The 23,070-nt window shown below is 52.4% G+C and overlaps 2 protein-coding genes across 26 annotated transcripts in view; both read right to left on the reverse strand.

Moving 5' to 3' along the window:
* Positions 1 to 23,070, reverse strand: part of TFDP1 (transcription factor Dp-1) — a 55,722-nt gene that overhangs the window by 1,420 nt on the left and 31,232 nt on the right. For 4 of the 10 annotated variants that reach the window (XM_063618585.1, XM_063618583.1, XM_063618584.1 and 1 more), the window contains exons 4-11: positions 16,400 to 16,506; positions 8,075 to 8,196; positions 6,569 to 6,734; positions 5,956 to 6,099; positions 5,395 to 5,463; positions 3,704 to 3,855; positions 3,138 to 3,304; positions 1,974 to 2,040 (exon numbers count right to left, since the gene is read on the reverse strand). In XM_063618585.1, the coding sequence (XP_063474655.1) occupies positions 1,974 to 2,040; positions 3,138 to 3,304; positions 3,704 to 3,855; positions 5,395 to 5,463; positions 5,956 to 6,099; positions 6,569 to 6,734; positions 8,075 to 8,196; positions 16,400 to 16,506 (994 nt within the window). Of the gene's footprint in view, positions 1 to 1,961; positions 2,041 to 3,137; positions 3,305 to 3,703; positions 3,856 to 5,394; positions 5,464 to 5,955; positions 6,100 to 6,568; positions 6,735 to 8,074; positions 8,197 to 16,399; positions 16,507 to 23,070 lie in introns of all 10 variants that reach the window. The other 6 variants (XM_055244215.2, XM_055244214.2, XM_063618582.1 and 3 more) reach the window with 2 other exon arrangements.
* Positions 12,110 to 16,374, reverse strand: LOC134732589 (uncharacterized). 16 transcript variants are annotated; one of them, XM_063618571.1, is made up of 3 exons: positions 14,907 to 16,374; positions 14,472 to 14,864; positions 12,110 to 14,424 (listed from the first exon to the last, which is right to left on the reverse strand). In XM_063618571.1, exons 1-3 carry the CDS (start codon positions 15,134 to 15,136, stop codon positions 13,893 to 13,895), a joined length of 1,155 nt encoding a protein of 384 aa, XP_063474641.1. In that variant the 5' UTR covers positions 15,137 to 16,374; the 3' UTR covers positions 12,110 to 13,892. The 16 variants fall into 16 exon arrangements, with proteins under 16 accessions (XP_063474641.1, XP_063474631.1, XP_063474643.1 ...); XM_063618561.1 differs by having other exon boundaries at positions 12,110 to 14,172; positions 14,210 to 14,864; XM_063618573.1 differs by having other exon boundaries at positions 12,110 to 14,172; positions 14,210 to 14,686; positions 14,844 to 16,374.

Genomic DNA, 23,070 nt, shown 5'->3' on the forward strand with positions numbered 1-23,070 from the left:
AAGGACTGGCTGTGCCCCACAGGTGTGGGTTTTGTCAGTCACACAAACAGAACAGGGAGGTTGTGAGTGTCTGCACTACGGCACGCCAGCGCTCTGGCACTACTCCATCCCTGTCTGGTTCTCTTCTGGCCCTGTCTCCTGGAACCCACAACGACAGAAACAGGAGGCTGAGCAGAGCCACACGCTGCCTCTCCCTCACTCATCATTCCATCAGGAGCAGTGCCCCAGAGGGAACAAACTGTAAAACCATTAGATCCCTCCCTCCAGGACTGTCACTCATAACCAGCAACAGGAAAAAAGAGAGCCTGGGGCAAGACAGGATGGAGTCCAGAGCGTGGGTCGAATCTGGCAGCAGGGACTGAGAACCCAGAGGGTTGGCAGCACCACAAAAACCTACCACCAACCAGTACTCACAACGTTCCTAACATTTAGAAATGTTTTTCAATTAACATAAAACCATATGTACATATTTTAATACATTTTAATGGTATTTATTAACACTACAATAAAAATGAGTCAACGTGCCTTTTGATGAAGTAATTCTGTATCTTGGAAACAAGTCAGAAATGGTGAGAAATTCAGCCATAAAGCTGCTCACTGTAGTTTTTCTTATAACTGGGAACTACCTAGATGTCCTTTCCTGAGGTACTTTTATAAAATGTCCTATCATGCCACGATGAAAATTGGTATTTCGTAAGAAATGGTAATAGCTTTGTTTCCATTGTTTGTTAGGAAAAACTGACAAGTCTGAAGAATCACATCCATAAAAAAGATTATGTGATGATAAAAGTCCTAAAAATAGCCACATCCCACCTCATGGAAGAAGCGGTGTTAAACATGTTTACAGACTGACCTCCACATGTTCACACATAGCTACAAGAGAAAGAGAACCGGCCTCTGTCAACAGCTTGTCACCAAAGTCCTTTCTTCTATCACCACCTCACTGATCCCTGCCACAGATCAGTAACTCATCAGTCACCAGTCTCACCTTACAGGTGAGGAGGCCAAGGCTGGCAGAGGCTGGCTTTGCACCTCCAGAGCTGGCCAGGAAGCTACATGTGCCCGACACACCTATTACATCTCATGGCCACAGCACATCCCGACGCAGGCTCAAGCGCACTGAAACTCACTACGTCGAGCCCTGTTATCCGGACCCATTGGTTACTAAGTTCTTGTATTTCTAATTAAAGATTTTATTAACACTTAAGATTAATATAAAGTAATACTATATATTGTATCACAATGCAATATAAAAGTTAATAAAATCAGTTTTGTTAATATTTACTGTAAAAGTTATATTTATCTTTGAAGCACTAAGATCAATACCTAGGGACACCATGCATAGAAACAATATATATTCATACAATAAAATGTAAGCTGAAAAAGGCACAGAACAAAATATGTGTGCTGTGACCACAGACGTGTTCTGAGAAATACGTGTGCTGTGACCACAGACGCATGCTGAAAAATACATGCGCTGTGACTGCAGACGCATTCTGAAAAACGTGCACCATGATCGCAGAGGCGTTCTCAAAAATGTGTGGTGAACGCGTTCTGAAAAATACATGTGCTGTGATCGCAGATGTGTTCTAAAAAATACGTGCACTGTGACTGCAGATGTGTTCTGAAAAATGGGAGAAAAAAACCTGGAAATACTTGCTATTACTTGGGCTGCCGGGGACAGGAGGGTTTGGGTGGTTTTCATTCCTACTTTACTTATTAGGTGATACTTTGATAAAAAACCACCATGTATTACTTTCAGTTTTTAGTGAGCAGAAACCAACTAAGAAAAGCAGCTCTCCACACAGAGAAAGCCAGCGGGGCCCCACTGCCCGGACAGACAAGCCATGTCAGAGCAGCCTCGGACCTGATGGCCACACCAGACGGCCGCCCTGCCTTGGCCCCCGGACCCCCGGGGGAGGCCCAGACGACGCCTCTCCCACACCCTCAACCACTGTCACCTGGCAGAGAACCTTGTGCCGTTAGACGTGGAACCTGCCGTCGTGATGAACACGCCTCCAACAGTTCCCTGAGCCATTTCTGAAAAGGGAAAGAAAATAAGCGAATGGTCATGACACAGAAACAACACAAGACGCACAGGCAACCAACAAAATGACGCGCAGTTCCACAGGACGGACGGCTGGAGAAGCTTCCAGATATCCTTCGCTTGTCCAGTATTTTCCACACTGCGCCACAGAGCAGGACATCCCACTGTGCAGTCACATAAGCCTGTCTTCTCTAAAAAGGCAAGAACAGCCTTGCAATAAATACCTGCACACACTGACTCACAAACAGCACGCGTGTGCTGCTGCCTCAGTATCATACTCATCGTGAAACGGAACAGAATCAAGTGTCGAGCTGAAACCCTCTTCCCACAGCCCATCCTGACGGCTCCATGAAGCACGGGACAGAGGCCAGGGTCAGGGCCCAGCCCACGTGGGCAACCAGAGCCCACTGTCACCTGACAACATGGACCAGCCAGATTTTCACAAGATCTGGGGCAGTTTAAGAGCTCAGGGAGGAATCTCTGACCCTCTCAGGGAATAAATCCACACCCCAAGTTTATCAGCAGATACGACACCTTCACAATTTCTCACCTTAAAGCCATCCTGCTGTCAGTGGCTGGGACCCTATGGCCCCCAAGGAAAGAATTCACCAAAACAGAAAAAAACCTCCTTCAACAAAAGCTCCTGTGCCCCCGGCCCTCTGGAGCAGGACACCAGTGACTCTGAAATGCTTTTTCTTGGTGACTTTGCCCTAGTGACCAATCAGCTACCATCAGTGGGTGGGATCAGCAATTCAACTGCACTCCTCAAAGAATCTCAACTTCTACTTCTGGACCTACTTGGAGGGTAAAGTCCTGACTTAGCACCTCCTCACACAAACCACATGGGAAATCCACACGAGCCACCTGTGGACTCAAGGCCCCCATATCCAGTGGGCGATGGCACTGGCTGGACCCCGCCCCGCCACACCCCCGCCCTCATCCCCTCACAGCCCCTTTGTCTTTGCTCCTGGCCCTACACACGTGGGCCCGATCTCAGCAAGACACATCCCGAGCCGGGAGGGGAGGGCGCCGTCCGAGGCTGGGGGCCATTCCTCACACAGCCACGCCGGGTTGCCTGGGCATTGCTGACCTGTCACATATGGCTCCAGAGCCTTGGGGACCAGACTTCTGGCCATTTTAAGGTCTTCGGCAGAGCAGCTCCCCGACTCTAGCCCGCAAGCCATGCCCATCCGCTTCAGCACTTCTATGTCATCGTGGATTTCAAATGTGTTGTCAAAATTAAACAGATACTCAAATCTGAAGGGGAAAGGCACAGTCAGAAAGACAGGGTCTCCCAGCAGAGACAGTACACGCTGGGGTGGAGCCAGGACAGCTGACCCACTGACCAGCACACACAGCCTCCCGGTTCCCAGTCATCAGTGTCTCCTCACAGAATTTATAAACTCCGAAGTAAATGAGATGAGAGGCAAATCGAGGCCTATTCTCCCCAGGAGGACACGCCCTAAGGCACACACTCCCGGAACCTTCCATCTGCCACATGGCGGCAGCCTCCCACCACCCCACAACGGACAACAATTTGTGCAACATTTGCTATTTGTACAACATTTAAAACTTGTCCTAGTGACAATCCCAACAGGGTCGGCTCCCTCAAAAGGAGACGGGCCACCAGGGAACAGCTCCCCGCCCACAACCTACTTGTCATTGGAGATGCTGCAGTCGATGACCGTCTTCTTGCTGGTGTTGACGATGATGAAGGGCAGGTGGATGACGGAGTTGGGTGGTGGCGGCCGGCTGGCCTGCTGCTCCGCGTGCCGGTTTCTCTGCACCAGGTTCTTGAAGGCAATTTGCTAAAAAAAAAAAAAAAAAAAAAAGAGGAGCCAGGTGGCCCATGGCGGCACAAAAATGAGGCCCCTGTGCTCAAGGGGTCCTCACAGCCCTCCCTGCGTCCACGCGACAGCGAGGAGTTGGCCTGGACGTCTGAAAGGCCAGCACCGGCCACTGGGTGCTGACCTCTGCAGCCCAGGGAGAAAAGCACTCAGGAAACGGGATCCTGAGGGGAGAACTAAGGGAAAGCGGGTGCATAGCCATCCGTGCCCTGATAAAAGTGTCCTCCATGGCAAGGGTGCTCACACCGCACAGCCATCCATGCCTGTGATAAAAACGTCCGCCATGGCAACGGCGCTCACACCGCACAGCCATCCACACCCGTGATAAAAGTGTCCTCCACGGCAAGGGCGCTCACACCGCACAGCCATCCACGCCCTGATAAAAGTGTCCTCCATGGCAAGGGCGCTCACACCGCACAGCATCTGTGCCAATGATAAAAACGTCCGCCATGGCAAGGGCGCTCAACAAAACACCAATTTTGGAAGTCGATTCCTTGCTGTCCTTCACCCCTCTGAGACCACCCACCCCCATGGCACCTACAGGGTGATGGCCTTGGAAGGGGTGCCGTGCCGTGGACTTCGCCCACCCCGGAAAGTGGAACGCAGAAGGGCCCATGTGCTGCAGGGGTGCTCCTCTGGGGGAATGGGCCCTGCAAGGCTGAACCCAGGGCCAGGGCCTCAGGGCCCCAAACCAAGTGTTCCATTTGGAGAGAACGTCTTTGCTATTAATGTAGAGCCAGGAGATTCCCTTCCTCTCCCGGCCACCCTGGGTCTATCCCCGCTTGGCAGGAACTAAGGCACTGGCAACCAGGACTGTCCCTCCTGACAGACTCTGTGGCCCCTGAGGAGCTCCTGCCCACGAAGCCTCCATCACCACGGCTGCCACACCATCCCCTCTGGGAGGGCTCGAGCACACCTCGGTCAGGGCAGCAGCCAGCTCTGCAGTGAGCACCTTGCACACAACCCCCTCCACGCCAGACACGGGGCCCCCAGGGGTGCCCCCACCCTCAGCACTCAATGGGAGGTGGCCAGCTCCAGGGCCCTGATCAGTGCTGTCAAGACCCAGGTGCACTGCGTCCACCACAGCTTTACAGGCCACGCCTGGCACCTGGGCCTTGGGTTAAGCACCTCTGAGGGGATTTTTCAAATGTTGCTTTTGCATGAAGTCATCCCTCCATCTCTCTTTTGCCTGTTTAGACACTGTGACAAGGGATACACACATACACATGTATGCACACATGCACACACACACGCATACACACGCACACACACAAGCACACGCACACACACATGCATGCACACGCACGCACGCACATGCACAACCTCGCTCTGGGAATAAGGCCCACATTCAACACCTATGAGATGAACTCACACTCAGAATCTTAAAGCAGTCATTTGATTTGCCATGCAGGAGTATAACCCAAGGCAGTATGTTGCTGTTACAAAACTAAATTAGTAAAATAAAAATTATCCTGCCTCCACAGATATGTATTCTCTTACCTGTAGAATAAGTTCTTGAAGTTGAGACTGTTTCTGTTTTATTCTTTCAAGTCTCCTCTGTCTTTCCACCTTCAAAAACAAACCACCCAAGTGGAGAATCATCACAATTGTTCCACAGAGCATTTTTTAAAACCCACATCCTCACAGTGTTACGTATGTTTACCTAGAATGTAATCAAAGGGCTATGGACAAATCTAGACATAGCAGGTGCTACAAGATACAGGTGAGTTTTTCTTCCATTTCTAAACTATACCTTCTCCCCTCTCCTCTCATTTCTTGGATTTAACTATGGTATCTAAAAATAAAACAAAAATCCCACAAACTAGGATTCAGAATTAACCTACGCTAGAGTTTAACAGACTCTAGTGGGTCTGGGTCAACCATGCTCCCTCCCCTGACAGCCAAGACTGAGAAACGCAGGGAGACGTCTGCATGACCGTCTGCCAGCCGGACACAGAGAGCATAAGGGCACGGAGCCCAGACCCTTCTGAGTGACCGACGACAAAAACATCTACACGGACTTGAAGGGAAATCAAGGTTGAAGGAAGGCTGAAGGGGCACCTCTAAGTTCTGACATTCCTGAGCCGAGTTGGTGGGCAGACCAATCCACTTGATCTCCTTCTTCTCCTTGGAGATGATGTTCATGGCCATTAGCACGTTTAAGGCATCGTAGACGCGCCGTCTTATGTTCTTCTGGTCATAAGCCTGGGGATGACAGGGAGTGGAGTTTCCAAATGATCCAAAAAGGCCTGTGGATCCCATCTTAAACTGTAGGCCATGGGCACCAGCTCAAAGGGGCACCCCGCTCACGGAGCTGTCACCCCAACACGTCCTCAGGGAGTGCTCCCACCCTACAGATGATGCAGGGCAAGACGGGGCTGTGCAAAGCCTGAGTGTGTTCCAGGAGGGGAGCTGGGGGCTCTCAGGTGTCGAGCCCAGCTGGTGAGGAGGGCGCTTCTGCATTTCTGGGCTGCTGGATGTGCAGGGCCAGCCCACATGCTCACTCACTGGAGTTGACAAAGCATCATGCCAGCAAATGGATTGGGAAAAATTATTTTATGCTGTACTTGGAATTTTCTGTATGGTTTTAACTGTTCCCAATATTAAAAGAGCGAAATGTGCCGCACCGCTGGGTTCCGCTACCCCGGCCTCTCGGCCCCCGGCACACACTTACTGACTCGTTTGGTAAGATGTGGTTGTCAGCAGCACTGAACTCCGCGACCAGCTCGTCCGCCACTTCGTTGTAGGAAGTGGTCCCTTTCCGCTGCACCTTCTCGCAGACCTTCATGGAGAAATGCCGCAGGCCCTTGCCATTCTTCTCTCCTTTCCTGTTGCGCTTCCTTCAAAATACAAAGGAAAAAAGAAGCGACTGTCAGCCCTCCTGAGGATCAGCCTGAATCGAGGAATGCTTTTACCTGAGAGCTCTAATGAGCTGCACAAAAAGGGGCCACGTCCCATGGGCCCAGCAGATCCAACACGTGAGCAGGCCAGGACCCCCAGCCCCAGCCCCCAGGCCCAGTGGTCCTGCAGGTCAGAAAGCAAGTGTCTCCCCAGCAGGCTGCACCACTGTCCTTCCAAGTGTCAGGGAAAACAGGAGGCGTCCCTAGGACCCAAACCAGCGTATGGGAGGCATGCCGGTACACCAAGCACCACATTTCTTTTTTTTGTTGTTTTTTCTTTTTTGAGACGGAGTCTCGCTCTGTCATGGGCTGGAGTGCGGTGGCGCGATCTCAGCTCACTGCAACCTCCACCTCCTGGGTTCAAGCGATTCTCCTGCCTCAGCCTCCCGAATAGCTGGGATTACAGGCACGTGCCACCACACCTGGCTAATTTTTTTGTATTTTTAGTAGAGACAGGGTTTCACCATGCTGGCCAGGATGGTCTCAATCTCTTGACCTCGTGATCTGCTGGCCTCAGCCTCTAGGATTACAGGCGTGAGCCACAAGCACCACTTTTCTAAAGAGGGCAGCCAGAATCAGGAACTATGGGACGTTCCAGTGTAAATTTGGGAATTCTTAGGACAAATTTCAGCAGGCTATAATTTCATACAGCTTGGGCTGTGATAGCCGCTTGACAACAGGTGCAAACCGCTAAGTGTGCTTCAGGTCGAGGGAAAGCCCAACTCTGTATATTCTGGTCAGTCCCCGCATGGCGGGAAAGGCCACCTGAGGTTCCTAGCTGGTGAAGCTTTGGGCACCAACACAGGCAGGCTTTTGTAGCTTTGCGTGTGTGTTTTTAAGGAAAGACACAGTTCATCGGATCTTGCTTTAGTGGAAGGAGCAGCTCTGGTGGGACTGCCCGCGGGGGCCATAACCCCAGGGGCAGTAGAGGCTGAATTCAGGGGCAGCGGGTGAAATCCATCCCACGTGCTCCCAGCACAGATGAGGAAAAGTCTCCAAGGTCCTGTGGCAAGTACGAGGCCAGCTTCTCCCCGTCTTGGCCAAGAGCTGCCAGCCCTTCAAAGAGCACCCACTACACCAGACACAAAGCGGGGTGGGCAGTGCACCTCGGCTGCACACCTGTGCAGGCCACGATGATGGGTGAGTGTGATTCCGAGGCTGACATCGACGCGCGTGGGAGCCCCATCGCACGACTGTGTGACACACGTGGCCCAGGAGTACGTGGAGGTGCGAACCGCAAGCAATCCTACAACTCTAAGGGTCCAGAGGGAAGTGCTCACCCGGCAGACCAAGGTGAGGAGTCGGAAGGCTGGTTCTGAGAGGCAAAGTGAGTGCTGGGGGTGTGTGGGCTTCCTACCACCAGGGTGTTTGACGCTGCCGGTCTCTGAGGCGTACCAATTACCTACAGTCAAAAAAGACAATTCAGACAGTCAGTCCCCTCCCACATGGCGAGGGTGCCACGCCCACCATCTGTTCGCTATCCGCAGCCACTGCTGAATTTCGTTAACCACAGTGAGCAGCCACGACGGAGCAGGAAAAACGTCCGGCGGTGGACGCTTCTGTCACGGTGACGGCATCACCACACCTGTTCTGAATGTGGCTCATCTTCCTCTTGTCAGTCACAGGGATCTTCTCCAATTACACAAAAGCAACAAGAAACTTTGGATGACCCAAGCAAGCAAGAACAGGACAGGGCAGAGCGTGACCCCCAAACCACACACAAGGCGCTAACGGTCAAGTTTAACGAAGGGGGCGGCACGGAATTCCACACAGGGCACTTGAGCAGGCTTATATTTTTCCCTTCACCCTTTTACTTCCTTTTAGTGATATGGATGAGGATGAAATTGTATCCTTCCGTGGTACTAAAAAGAGGCCTGAAACAAACCAAAAACAGCTCTCAAAAGACAAAAGCTCAGGCAGGGTGACAGCAGCTGCTCCCCCAGCCCAGCAGGGTGACAGCCATCACCTGGTAACCCTGTGCCCTGTCCGGGGGGACCCCGCACCCGCAATGGTGTCAGGCAAGGAGGGAGGGCGACCAGCACTGGGGGCAGAAGGTAGGGGCTCCACACGCCCCCGGGGCTCACACACCTGGGCCCGTCTGGGGGGAACCACCAGAGGCAACGCCAGTGTGGACACTGACCCACCCACCCCACCCCGCACCACACCCGGGGTGTCAACAACTGTCTCTTCCTTCAGGGACACGCTGGTTTGACTTTTGACAAGGTCTTATCACTTTAGTTCCATCAATGAATGTTCGAGTGTGTAATACCTGGGCACCCTCATACAGGCAAACACAACTCTGACTTTTCAAAGATCTTGTGGCACGACTCTACCTAAACTGGAAACACTATTTCTCAGTAAATGTTCAGTCACTCAATTCACCACAAATCAAAGTGCCTCAGCGATTAAACTGCTTGTGTGGACATGCAGTTTCCGTTAAAGGGATTGGAGCTGGACACCTGCATGCTGGTGGGGGGGCTTCATGTGGCCGACGCCCTGAGCTACTCTAAGCTGGGCCCCCCCAGCTCCCCTTCTTACAGGGATAAATGCATCACCTGCCGTGGCCCTGGCAGCAGCTGACGGGGACACTTCCCAATTATCCCTAGGCCAGATCACCTGTCAGCTCCTGAGAAGAAAAACATTTCAAAGACTGATCTTTTCATTGACACTCATGTCTCCGATGATCAGAGACTCATCAGAGTGCGGCCTTCTGTGGATCACCCCGTTAGCAGGCCATGAAATCAAACAAGTGAATTTTCTGCAAAATGAAACCATACAAAAGATAAATCTCCTGGGCGTGGATAAATGTCTTGTGAAACTTGTTTTGTTCAATACGTGTGTGTGTGTGCTGCTGGGGCACTGGGCCACATGGGAGATCGAAACAGCTGACAAAAGGACCCTGTGACCTGGGTTGCCTGCGAGCACACTGGCCCCGTACGGCTTCCTGCGTTGAGTTCAGCAGATGCTGTTCTCCGGGAGTCGATGTGAGACTGAGAACCTGCCAGCTCCACGCCAGGCAGTGCCGGCTGGCTCCGCGCATACCACACGCACAGGTATAGGGGGCTGGAGAATCCCACACATGATTCTAACGCACCTCGTGGGTCTACTCCCTTCCCCGGGAATCCCAGGACCACGCAAGGCACTGGATCTTGGCCCCAAGACAAATGCCGTCACCATGCCGCTGTCCTCCAGTCAGGAGCAAACCGACTCACGAAGAGTGGCTCTGACTTACAACGAGGAACATCCTGATAAACCCACGTGAGCTGAAAATACCCTAAGTCGAAATGCACGTCATCCACCTCTCCAACCGCGCATCACAGCTTAGCCGGCCTACCTTACCTGTGCTCAGATCATGCACATTAGCCCAGTCGGGCAGAAGCATCTCACACAAAGCCCACTCTAGTCAAGTGTGGGTATCCCAGGAGACCCACTGAATACCGCACTCAAAATGAAAAACAGGGCGGTCGTATGGGCAGTGGAAGCAGTTTCCACTGGATGCGTGTTGCTTTTGGACCATCTTAAAGTCAAAAACTCGCAGGTCAAACCCACTGTAAGTCAGGAAGAGAAAGCCAGAGGCAGGTACACACCAGGTGCTCAATGGTGCTCACCAACAACCTTTCCTGGAAGACAGGACTCAGCACCCAGGGGCACCCTGAGACCGAGCCACCAGTGCACTGCGAATGCGTCATTATGGAGGCCAGGTCTTACAGGAAGCTCTCCTTACTCTCCTGCTTTAACTGCTCCCTGCGGAAGGCCCCACGGCATCAGGCCCATGCAGTGCTGGGCGAGGGTGCCTGCACCTTCCTCTGCATGCCCTGAGTGGCAGCTCCCCTCACTGTGTCTCCGCAGCACTGTCCCTGCTCCTCACCCATCACCTGCCGCTCACCAGCCCTGTGAGTTGAGTCAGCATCACGGGGCGGCCTGGAGTCAGCCCTCCCAGGAATGAGACAGAGGCTTTGCTCCCGGACCTGGCACAGGTGTGTGTGTTTCCTTCCTGGTGCACAGAAAGCCGGGTGAACTCGGGCCGGCTGCCTGTGCCACAGGACGCCTTCCAACCTCCCATTCAACAGGCATGGAGCAGGCTCCCAGCCTCACTTCCCTACACCAGGAGCCACACTCAACAGCCAGACGAGCCACAGCAACACGCTGAAGCCCTGGGGCGTGTGTGGGCAGGGAAAACAGGAACCAAGGAGGTGCCAGAGGGTGGATGGGGCAGTGCCGGGAAGGACAGTTCAGAGCTGGGCCCCTAGGAAAGGAAAGGAGGTTTCGGAAGCAGTGGCCACACTTGCTGGAGCGATGGGCAGAGACCCTGGAAGAGAGAAGTGGTCACAGCACAATGAGGGGTACTGCCCAAAGCTGGGAGGCTGTGGGTCCCACTCCAACCAGGGCCTTCCAGGAGATCCAGGAGCCCTCTGGGAGCAGGAGGCAGGCAGGGGCTGCAAGGCGCCAGGGACATCCACCCCTTGGATTTAATGGTGGTTTCCCTGGAGGATGGGCTCCGCCCTCACGACTCCCCCACCCGCCTCTCGTTGGGGAGCAGGGGAGGTGACCCAGGCCCCACAGGTCACGAGGGGTCTCTCTTCCTACTGTGCTCATGGCTGGAATCCAAGCTGCACTTCAGAGAAAGTAAATGACACGGCTCCGGGCACAGTCTGCACACGGCTCCAGGCACAGTCTGCACACAGCTCCAGACACGGTCTTTACACGGCTCCAGACAGTCTTTACACGGCTCTAGACAGTCTTTACACGGCTCCAGGCACAGTCTTTACACGGCTCCAGGCACGGTCTTTACACGGCTCCAGGCACGGTCTTTACACGGCTCTAGACAGTCTTTACACGGCTCCAGGCACAGTCTTTACACGGCTCCAGACAGTCTTTACACGGCTCCAGGCACGGTCTTTACACGGCTCCAGACACGGTCTTTACACGGCTTCACACAGTCTTTACACGGCTCCAGGCACGGTCTTTACACGGCTCCAGGCACGGTCTTTACACGGCTCCAGGCACGGTCTTTACACGGCTCCAGACAGTCTTTACACAGCTTCGCACAGTCTTTACACGGCTTCAGTCTTTACATGGCTTCACATACAGTCTTTACACAGCTCCAGACACGGTCTTTACACGGCTCCAGACAGTCTTTACACGGCTTCACACAGTCTTTACACGGCTTCAGTCTTTACACGGCTTCACATACAGTCTTTACACGGCTCCAGGCACAGTCTTTACACGGCTCCAGACAGTCTTTACACGGCTTCGCAGTCTTTACACGGCTTCGCACAGTCTTTACACGGCTTCGCATAGTCTTTACACGGCTTCAGTCTTTACATGGCTTCACATACAGTCTTTACACAGCTCCAGACACGGTCTTTACACGGCTCCAGACAGTCTTTACACGGCTTCACACAGTCTTTACACGGCTTCACATACAGTCTTTACACGGCTCCAGACACAGTCTTTACATGGCTTCAGACAGTCTTTTGACTCTAAAGTTTTGCAGCTTCCACACCAGCGGTCATTGGAAAATGGACCTCCAGGTGGAAGCATCCCACAGCAGAGGACCTGCCGGAGGTCCACCGTGCCCGAGGCCAGCCCTCCTCCCCCAGGAGCCCCCCTCCTCACTGGCTCCACAGTGAGCCTTGGTGTTTTAAAGCAGCGATCTCCCACCTTTTTGGTATCAGGGACCAGTTTTGTGGAAGACAGTTTTTCCACAGACTGGGGCTGGGGGTGGTTTCGGGAAGAAACTGTCCCACCTCAGATCATCAGGCATTTGATTCTCATACGGAGTGCCGCCTAGATCCTGCATGTGCTGTTTACAGTGGGGTTTGCGCACCTGAGAACCTGTGCGGCCGGCTTCCTAACAGGCCCAGGGGTTGGGGACTCCTGATTTAAGGCATCTCTTCTGCCCTAAGAGCACACTGTTTGCACCTTAATTTCACACACTCTAAAAACTGAGATTACGATGTCTGCGTGTAGTGTGACCCCACTCAGACACAGAATCCTATAGATGGACTAAGGTTAACTGCAGTGTCCAGAGAGACAGGGCCAGTGGCGCAGCTGCAAAGGAAAGGCTGCTGCGACCACAGATGCCGACTTCTGGGACACAGGCCTGGGTGGGGGCTGCTTCTCCCCAGGGGCTCACACAGGCCGCTGCTCCTGCCAGCTGAGCACATCTGTCCTGCACACTTTCCTGTGCATGTGCTAAGCTTTGCAGCACCGCAGGCTTCACAAGCATTTGCTCCGCAAAAGACCCTGACCTTGACAAGCCCTGCACCTGCTGACTGGTGAAGGTCAGAGACCTAATGACCCCCCCACCGCTTTCACTCACACGCCCGGACTAAGCCCCACCCCTCGTGTCAGAATGAGCCAGCCCAGTTTTCTGTAAACCTCTGGTATATAAAAAGGTTTAAGAGACATTTGTCATTTGTCAGCTTTAATTCCTATCACTGGGATTTTGCAAAGCACAAAACAGCAATGACAAGCTCCACCCGTACAGCTGAATTTAAATCAGGAACTTGACTTTCAGTGATGAAGTTTAAAGCACATCAGTAAGATAATCTTCTCATTCATTTTCCTCCAGTTTATTCATACCGGCAGTAAAGACGGAAGTGGTGCTACAATTATTCACCCAGATACACTCTGCTATGATATACAGCACCTACAAAATCAAACTTATAATTCCCAATCAACTTATAATCAAACCTATAATCTAATTATAAAGCAAAACAAAAACTGAATTTTTAGCTTTTATCAAAATGGCATTTACTGAAAAGCCGTGATCCGCTGTATAACATGGTAGGGCTTCCACAAACCACTACTTCCAATGGCCACAAAACTTCTGCAGAGTGAGGTTTTTGTCACCTTCCACTGGCAGGAAAGGGGGCCACAAAAGCTGCCTGGGATCTGGAACCGCTCACTCAGGACAGCTGTGTGGGAGCACACACGGTGGGGGGCGGGGGACGCAGGGAAGCGGGAGGCGGGGAACGGAGCGCAGGGAAGGCAATCCTGCTCAGATCCCTCAAGGCTGTGACCCACAAGCCACTCTCTCTTAAAACTCATATCCTGACATCTGTTAAAGAATCCAGAGAATTTCAAGTGTATTTAAATAAATGGAAATAGCAGGAATGCATATAAAATAAAGACTAAAGTGCAAAAATGACCAAAATTTCCCTGGTGGTCACTGTTCTCTGAAGAAAACATGATTAGACCAAAGCGAGATGTCCTAGACAACAGAAAACAGCTCAGCACAGAGCTCTCCACGGGGCCAGTGACACCTGAGGATGCCTGGGGATCCATGAGAGACACCTGCGGACACCTGAGACACCCGACACGTGAGAGACACCTGAAGACACGTGAGAGACACCTGACACGTGACAGACACCTGACACGTGAGACACCTGAGGACACGTGAGAGACACCTGAGGACACGTGAGAGACACCTGAGGACACGTGAGAGACACGTGAGAGACACCTGAGGACACGTGAGACACGTGAGAGACACCTGAGGACACGTGAGGACACGTGAGAGACACCTGAGGACGTGAGAGACACCTGAGGGCACATGAGAGACACCCTGAGAGACACCTGACACGTGAGAGACACCTGAGGACACGTGAAAGACACCTGAGGACACCTGAGAGACACCTGAGGGCATGTGAGAGACACCTGAGGACACGTGACACCTGACACGTGAGAGACACCTGGGGACACCTGAGAGACACCTGACACGTGAGAGACACCCTGAGAGACACCTGACACGTGAGAGACACCTGGGGACACCTGAGAGACACCTGACACGTGAGAGACACCCTGAGAGACACCTGACACGTGAGAGACACCTGGGGACACCTGAGAGACACCTGACACGTGAGAGACACCTGACACGTGACAGACACCTGCCACGTGAGAGACACCTGAGGACACGTGAGAGACAACCTGAGGACACGTGAGAGACACCTGAGGACACCTGAGAGACACCCTGAGGACACGTGAGAGACACCTGAGGACATGTGAGAGACACCTGAGGACACGTGAGAGACACGTGAGAGACACCTGAGGACACGTGAGAGACACCTGAGGACACGTGAGAGACACGTGAGAGACACCTGAGGGCACGTGAGGACACGTGAGAGACACCTGAGGACACGTGAGACACGTGAGACATGCTGAGAGACATCTGAGGACACATGAGAGACATGTGAGGACACGTGAGAGACACCTGAGGACATGTGAGACACCCCTGAGGGCACGTGAGAGACACATGAGGACACGTGAGAGACACCCTGAGACACCCGAGGACACGTGAGAGGCACCCGAGGACACGTGAGAGACACCCGAGGACACATGAGAGACACGTGAGGACACGTGAGAGACACGCTGAGACATTTGAGGACACGTGAGAGACACCTGAGGGCACGTGAGAGACACGTGAGGACACGTGAGAGACACCCTGAGGACACGTGAGAGACACCTGAGGGCACGTGAGAGACACCCTGAGGGCACGTGAGAGACACCTGAGGGCACGTGAGAGACACCCTGAGGGCACGTGAGAGACACCTGAGGGCACGTGAGGACACCTGGGGATGCCTGAGAAACACCTGGTGACAGTGAACAGACAGGTTCCCATCCCAACCGGAGGTGTTCAATCCTTGTAAGACGACTGGGTCACAGCACAGGCGGAGCAGGGTGAGGGGGTGGAGTGGGCCAGGAGGCCGGGCAGCGAGAGGTGCTGCATCACCAAAGCCCAGGGCTGGCAGGAACAGGGCTGGGGCAGCTGCCCAGGCGGGGCCAGAGCATCATCTCAGGACCAGGAAGGAGCCCTCAGGCACCATAAACAAGTCCCTGAGGAAGGACTGGAAACCCGGCCTAGCCTTGGGATGGCTGTGTCCCTCACCACCAGCTCCAGTCACAGCCAAACCTGCCCACCAAGTGCCTGGGGCCCCATTTCTGGTGAAGTCAGGATTCTGTGTGGGCTCCCTGTCTCCAACAGCCTGCCACCGGCAAGGACGCAGAGGGCGGACACGAGACAGGAAACAGCATTGTGAGAAGCAGCATCAGTTGGCCAGCAGCAGCTTGGGGAGGGGGGACGCGCCACTTCCCAATGCCCACGCACCCCTCTCCTGTGCGTGGCCAAGGGAGCAGCATCTGCCCTGTCACTGCCCCGGGGCCAACGCACAGCCACGGCCAGGGCCCTACTCCTCCCTGGCTTCCCAGCCTGGTGTCACCAGGAGGGCCACGACCAATGCTCGGCCACATCATGTAAGAAGCCCTTGTTAGATGAAGAGCTTTGAGCTCTGACACTAAGAGGGAGCTGCCTCTGGTCGGGGCTGCGGCCCCACCCACCACCCTCCAGTTACTGGAAGGATGGCATGGGCTGGGGCACACAGGAGTGCTGTGGGCGCCATCACCTCTCCCACAACAACACGTGGGCAGCTGCAGAGGGCTGTGGAAAATCTAGCACTGGCCATGGGCTCCCTGATGAGGGGAAGGCCCCATGCTGCAACCGGAGCCCAAATCCAGGCATGCCTGGGAACACCCCCAAACACATGGCTCATCCAATCCCGACCCCACACCGAGATCCCGACTGTCCACTCCTGCGGGAGCCTTACCACTTGCTGGGCAATGTTGACATTGGACTGTCCAAAGGTTTTTGGCAAGAGCTGCTTCCCAAGCGGGTTGACGGTGGAGGGGTGAACGGCCACGAGGGATACCACGCCTGCAACACAAGGACACCAGGTCAAGGGCGAGACTCCTTTTCTAAGTTAAGGCTACAAGGGACCATTCCAGCAAGACGGTGCTTGCAATTAGAGATGCTCAGCTTTCCCCACTTGTACTGTCTCAAATCCATGGCTCAAGAGCGAACACCTCCATGAAGCTTAATTCCCAATGTAAAACCGTAAGGGGAGGGCCACAGGGCTGCGCTGACACGACCCAGGTGATCCAGGCTGATCATCCACTACTCCAGCCCCTCGGTGACGTCTGCTATGGAACGTGCTGGTGGGACCACGGCCTGGAAAAGTCTGTGATTCTATGACAATTAGGGAACAGAATTTTAAAACTAGAATTTTTATCCCAACATTTCTCTATAAGGCTGCAAAACTAGTTTGCAAATCTGATAATCCACTTTTCCTTAGGAAGGAGAACCACATTTGTTCCTAGGAAGGAGTGTGCCTTCCACGGAGGCTGTGCCTCTAAACACGGAGGTGCCCTCAGAACACTGGTGAAGCAAGTGGGAGGCCCCTCTGCAGGAGATGTGAAGCCTCTCTCTTCCAACAGCGAAATGCAAAAGGTCCTAGGGACAGGGCAGTGGATAAAAGTCCTGGAACATTTACATGTAAATAGAAGAAGTAATGATAAAGTTCAAAAACTGGCATCAGCGGGCAGAGAGAACTAAACAGAGAAATCGTAAACCAGGTGGTAGCGAGCACCCTGAGAAACAAGGTGGGAGGCCTGGGGGGTCAGCACACCCGGGAGGGGCGTCAGGGCAACACTGGAAGGGTGGGCGGCCACACAGAGGCAGCAAGGGGCTCACAGTGCCCCGCTGTAGGGACCAGCCCCACAGGGTCGGTGGGTTTCTCCCCATGTGCGGAGACGAGAGAGTGTAGAAGTAAAGACACAAGACAAAGAGATAAAAGAAAAGGCAGCTGGGCCCGGGGGACCACTACCACCAAGTCGCGGAGACCGGTAGTGGCCCCGAATGCCAGGCTGCACTGATATTTATTGGATACAAGACAAAGGGGCAGGATAAGGAGAGTGAGCCATCTCCAATCATAGGTAAGGCCACGTGGGTCACTCACGTGTCCACTGGACAGGGGCCCTTCCCTGCCTGACAGCCGAGGCAGAGAGAGAGAGGAGACAAAGAGAAAGACAGCTTACACCATTATTTCTGCATATCAGAGACTTTTAGTACTTTCACTAATTTACTACTGCTATCTAGAAGGCAGGGCTAGGTGTACAGGATGGAACATGAAGGCAGACTAGGAGCGTGACCACTGAAGGACAGCATCACAGGGAGACGGTTAGGCCTCCGGATAACTGCAGGTGAGCCTGACTGATGTCAGGCCCTCCACAAGAGGTGGAGGAGTAGAGTCTTCTCTAAACTCCCCCGGGGAAAGGGAGACTCCCTTTCCCGGTCTGCTAAGTAGCCGGTGTTTTTCCCTGACACTGAGGCTACCGCTAGACCACGGTCCGCCTGGCAGCGGGCGTCTTCCCAGATGCTGGCATCACCGCTAGACCAAGGAGCCCTCTGGTGGCCCTGTCCAGGCATAACAGAAGGCTCGCACTCTTGTCTTCTGGTCACTCCTCACTATGTCCCCTCAGCTCCTATCTCTGTATGGCCTGGTTCTTCCTAGGTTATGATTATAGAGCGAGGATTATTATAATATTAGAATAAAGAGTAATTGCTACAAACTAATGATTAACGATATTCATATATAATCATATCTAAGATCTATATCTGGTATGACTATTCTTGTTTTATATTTTATTATACTGGAACAGCTCGTGTCCTCGGTCTCTTGCCTCGGCATCTGGGTGGCTTGCCACGCACACCCCGCCCCACGGCTGGGGGAGCTGAGCGGATGGCCCTACATTTGAAAATGCGCGATACCCTCAGGTGAAGAAAAGACAGATTTTCGGGTCACGACAACATCAGGAAAGAAGAACTCCCCGATCTCGCCACACCTCAGGCCTCCCTGGACGGCCGCCCATCCGACCTCGGGCCTCCCCGGACGGCCGCCCATCCGACCTCGGGCCTCCCCGGACGGCCGCCCATCCACAAAGCTGCAGGACCCTGAACCTCCCCGCAGTCATCTCCCCTCATTCCCACCCGTCAGCACCAAAATGACTCATGAATCATCAGTGAGACTTTCGAATACATTGCCTTTGCGATCTGAAGTTTCATTTTGGGGCCCTTTACAACCCATGCATTTTAAAAACATCTACTGCTTTTTATGCATTTCTTTAAAATATATTAAATAATGAATTGTGCTGCTACATAAGAACACTTAATAATTTCTCTTAATAACCTAAGTTGGCCAAGACAGATCGTTAGGAAATGATTAAAAAGACATTTGCCTTTTGATTCAACTGGGTTAAATATTAGTATTTTTACCAACCAATGTCAACACATATTTAAAATTCTTTTCTGGAACTAAAATAAGATGATCTGCCTTGGGAAATTTTCTTCCAAAAATAAAGATGTGTATCCTAAGAAAAGCAAATATTTACTTTTTTATTGTTTTATATATGTGAAAGGTATTTTTAGAATATTCAATTGAAAAGTAACGATTGCACATATTCAAAATGTACAAGTGATGATTTGATGCACATATACACTGTGTAATACTTACCAGGAAAAGGCATTTTAAAAGCAAAAATAATATTCTACTATGCAGGGAATGATTTAAAGTACGCAATTAAACACTTCAGATTCACGTACAGATGAGTAAACAGTAAGTTTTCAAGAATACTTAGTTGATTCATTACAAAGATAACATCTTTTAAAATTTGCAAACGAGTCTCTAATTTCAATAAATGTGAAGAAAGAAACAGACCTCTGAGTTCACAAAAGCCAGTGGCACCGTCACTCCCCATCAGCAGCCCAAGCGGCTCTTTCCGTCCTGTACGGCCCGGCCACAGCGCCCGCCCACCAGCACCGCAGGTACCATGCACTCACGCGTCCCAGTCTGGGGCTCCCCTTTCCTGCCCCAGCAGGGAGTGTGGGTAGGACTCAGGGATTCGGGTGGTGGTGGCGCTGTGGGACAGCGGTGTAGCTGAGACCCTCAGGGCATCTGGCCTGCCCTCCATCTGCTCCACCCACAGGCCGGCCAGCTGGCCTGCCTACACCATCTGTCCTTCCAACCAGGTCTCTCCCTCTGGGCCAGAGGCCAGCACCATGAGGCTAGGGTGGGTTGCTAAGGGTTTTCACAGTTAGGAAGGGGGAGACAAACACACAGAGGGAAAAGGGTCCCTCCTCTGGTACCCAGGGCAGGATGAGCGAATGCAGGCAGACGTCCAGGGCCCCTGAGCTTCCCCACTCACTCCTGCTGTCCACCTGGAGTCTGAGCCCCCACATCAGCTGCAGGTAAAGGGTTTCGGAGCCCAAGGCCTTGCCAAGCACAGAGGGTCCCTCCCAGCCTAGACACAAACCAACAGAGGACCTCTGAGTGGCACACCACATCAACCCAGCAGCACCCCTGGGTCACCAGCTGAGTCTCTACAGGACAGAGGGCAGGTACGTGCATCAGTAACAGGAAGAAGAAAGAAATCCTGAGGCTGAGGGTGAATACCCCCTGCCCCGCCCCAGAGCAGCATTTCAGAAGGGCCTTGAGAAAGGGGCTGAGCTCGCACACCCACCTGACCACAGCGAGCAGCAAGGCCCCTCCCTGAATACATCTCAGACCCACACCCAGAAGTACAGGCTGGAAAGGGCAGTGGCAGTGGCTTCTGGGGCCAGAGCTGGGTGGGTGGGCTTTTTTTTTTTTTTTTTCTTTTGAGATGGAGTCTCGCGTGTTGCCCAGGCTGAAGTGCAGTGACACGATCTTGGCTCACTGCAAGCTCCGCCTCCCGGGTTCCAGCAATTCCCCTGCCTCAGCCTCCTGAGTAGCTGGGACTACAGGCACCTGCCACCACGCTCGGCTAATTTTTATATTTTTAGTAGAGAAGGGGTTTCACCATGTTGGCCAGGCTGGTCTTGAACGCCTGACCTCTGGTGATCCGCCCGCCTCGGCCTCCCAAAGTGCTGGGATTACAGGTGTGAGCCAATGCACCCGGCCTGGCTTCTTGTTTCTAGTCACTGAGAAACTTTTCAAATACAAACAATAACATGACAATTTTATTCCGGTACACTTAAAATTCACTGTTATCATCATACTTGCTTCAAGTTTCATAGAGACATAAGGAGCAGAAATAAAATTATGGTCCCTAGGATCCTCAGCCTCCCCCTGAGTCTGGCCTGCGTGCAACTCCCAGGGCCTGCGGGGACGTATTCACTTCATTTTTCACACTTTTCCAGATGTGCTGAACCTAAGGCTATAAATGATTGTTTTTGTGTGCCTCTGAAACACAGACAAATATTATGTGGCTCGCATTCTGCAATTCTGCCAACACTGTGCTTCAGACTTACCCATACATAGAGCCGTCAGGCTGATTTCCTTAAATGCTGTTATGCTATTCCATTATAATAAAGTGGTCATATGAACACAGATGTCATATGAAAATGCTGCTTGTTATTACTGAACCGCATGCTGTATGTTTTTCTCGGCACACCTGCCGCCAGGGAAGCCCTGGTCCCAGTGGCCGCTGTCCCAGAGTCCACCCAGCCCCCAAGTGGTCATTCCAGTCCAAACGCACCAGTGGCAGCCAGGCTGCCGCTCCCCGCCACTTTTTTGTCCACCTCAGGGTAGAATGTTATTTCAATTAGTAGTAGTAGTAGTTGTTGTTGTTTTTGAGACAGGGTCTCACTCTGTCACCCAGGCTGGAGCAGTTGTAGGCTGGAGCAGTTGCACAATCTCAGCTCACTGCAACCTCCACCTCCTGGTTCAAGGGATCCTCCCACCTCAGCCTACCAAGTAGCTGGTACTACAGGCTCGCACCACCACACCCAGCTGATTTTTGTATTTTTTGTAGAGACAGGGTTTTGCCACATCGCCCAGACTGGTCTTGAACTCCTGAGTTCAAGCGATCCACCCACCTTGGCCTCTCAAAATGCTGGGACTACAGGTGTGAGCCACCACGCCCAGCCAATCATTTAGTTTTAATCTGGCAATATAAGTGGAGTGTTCCACACGTTTTCTTGATAAGACTGCCACACACAATCTATGCAGGGGAGGGAGGAGGACTGACATTTCAGGGGCAAGCTGAGTCACATAAAGACATGGCCCACGAGCCAGCTCAATAGAATTAACACTTTCAACTGTAAAAGGCACTATATAGCGTTTTTCAAATGAACTAATTAAAAACATTTTATATACAGCATTTTAAATGGAGAATTCCTTTCTTGGGAAGAAAACTAGTTAAGAATATATATGGTCTCAGTTGCTATAATCCATTAACAGAAAAAGGAGTCTAAATATAGTATTCACATTTTTATAATTACTAATCCTATTCTATTACTATCTATAGGGCTTAAGATAAATTATGAAACCATAAAGTTTTGTATTTTCTGGAAAACAATTTTAACATCTTTACACTGTCAGAGCCAGATGCGTAAGAGTTACTATTTTGCCCACCATGCTGGAGATGTTTTGTTTGCTTATCTGGCCAAGCACAGCCCCTCTGCAGGTGAGCGGCTCTGCAGGTGAGCAGCTCTGCAGGTGAGCGGCTCTGCAGGTGAGCGGCTCTGCAGGTGAGTGGCTCTGCAGGTGAGTGGCTCTGCAGGTGAGTGCCTCTGTGGCTGGCTCGAAAGCAGCATTGGTGCACACTTGACTGGCCACGACAGAACGTTCTTCTCTGTTGTCAGCACTGAGGAGGAAGCTCCTGCCTAAGCGACCACAGCCAGGCACCCGCTCCATGGAGACACTGCTCTCCCCAGACTCCATTCAGACTCAGGAGACCCGAGCTCCTGGAAGGCAGGCTGAGGCAGCTCCCACACAAAAGCTATCCTCTGGCAGTTATCAGAGGCCTCTGTTGCACAAATCACACACCTACTGTGCCTGACGTGGCTGGGCCTCCAGCAGGACCCGCTCCTGAGAATATGTGCGTGCTACTCCAAGTTCACAGCATGGCTCAAGTCATTCCTACAAACCTCTCTATACAAACACACAGAGGTCCAGGAGGTTACCCTGCATCCAAGAGTCATCATCTCACACCTGGGAACAAGGGTTACGGCCACAGAAATGTCATTACTGGGCTAAAAACAGAGGCTGGGTTTTTAATGTCCTTCAGGTTAAAAATAGAGAAATACAAAGAGAGAAAAAGCTGATGGCCTCTCCTGAGTTTTGTAGGAGGCTGGCAGTTTGAAGAGGCCAACCGAAAGTTATACCCTCCCTTCCTATAACCCCCTTCCTAACAGCTCTACAAAGACCACTGCGTGTGTGTGTGGGGGGGTGAGGGGCACAGTTCACAGGTGACAGTCACCACGAGTAAGGAATTACGTAAGCAACACTAAGCTTCTGCCCACACATCATTGCTAAATTTCCTCCTCCACTTAGAACCCTAAAGCCGACAGATATGAGATTGAAGCAGGAGGAAAGTAAAGATACAACAAAGGGAGATGCTATTAATCAACTGCCCACATGTGCTGGGCACTCCCAGATGGGCAGCAACCAAGGGACCCGGC

This window comes from Symphalangus syndactylus, chromosome 15, assembly GCF_028878055.3.
Source record: "Symphalangus syndactylus isolate Jambi chromosome 15, NHGRI_mSymSyn1-v2.1_pri, whole genome shotgun sequence".
NCBI lineage: Eukaryota > Metazoa > Chordata > Mammalia > Primates > Hylobatidae > Symphalangus > Symphalangus syndactylus.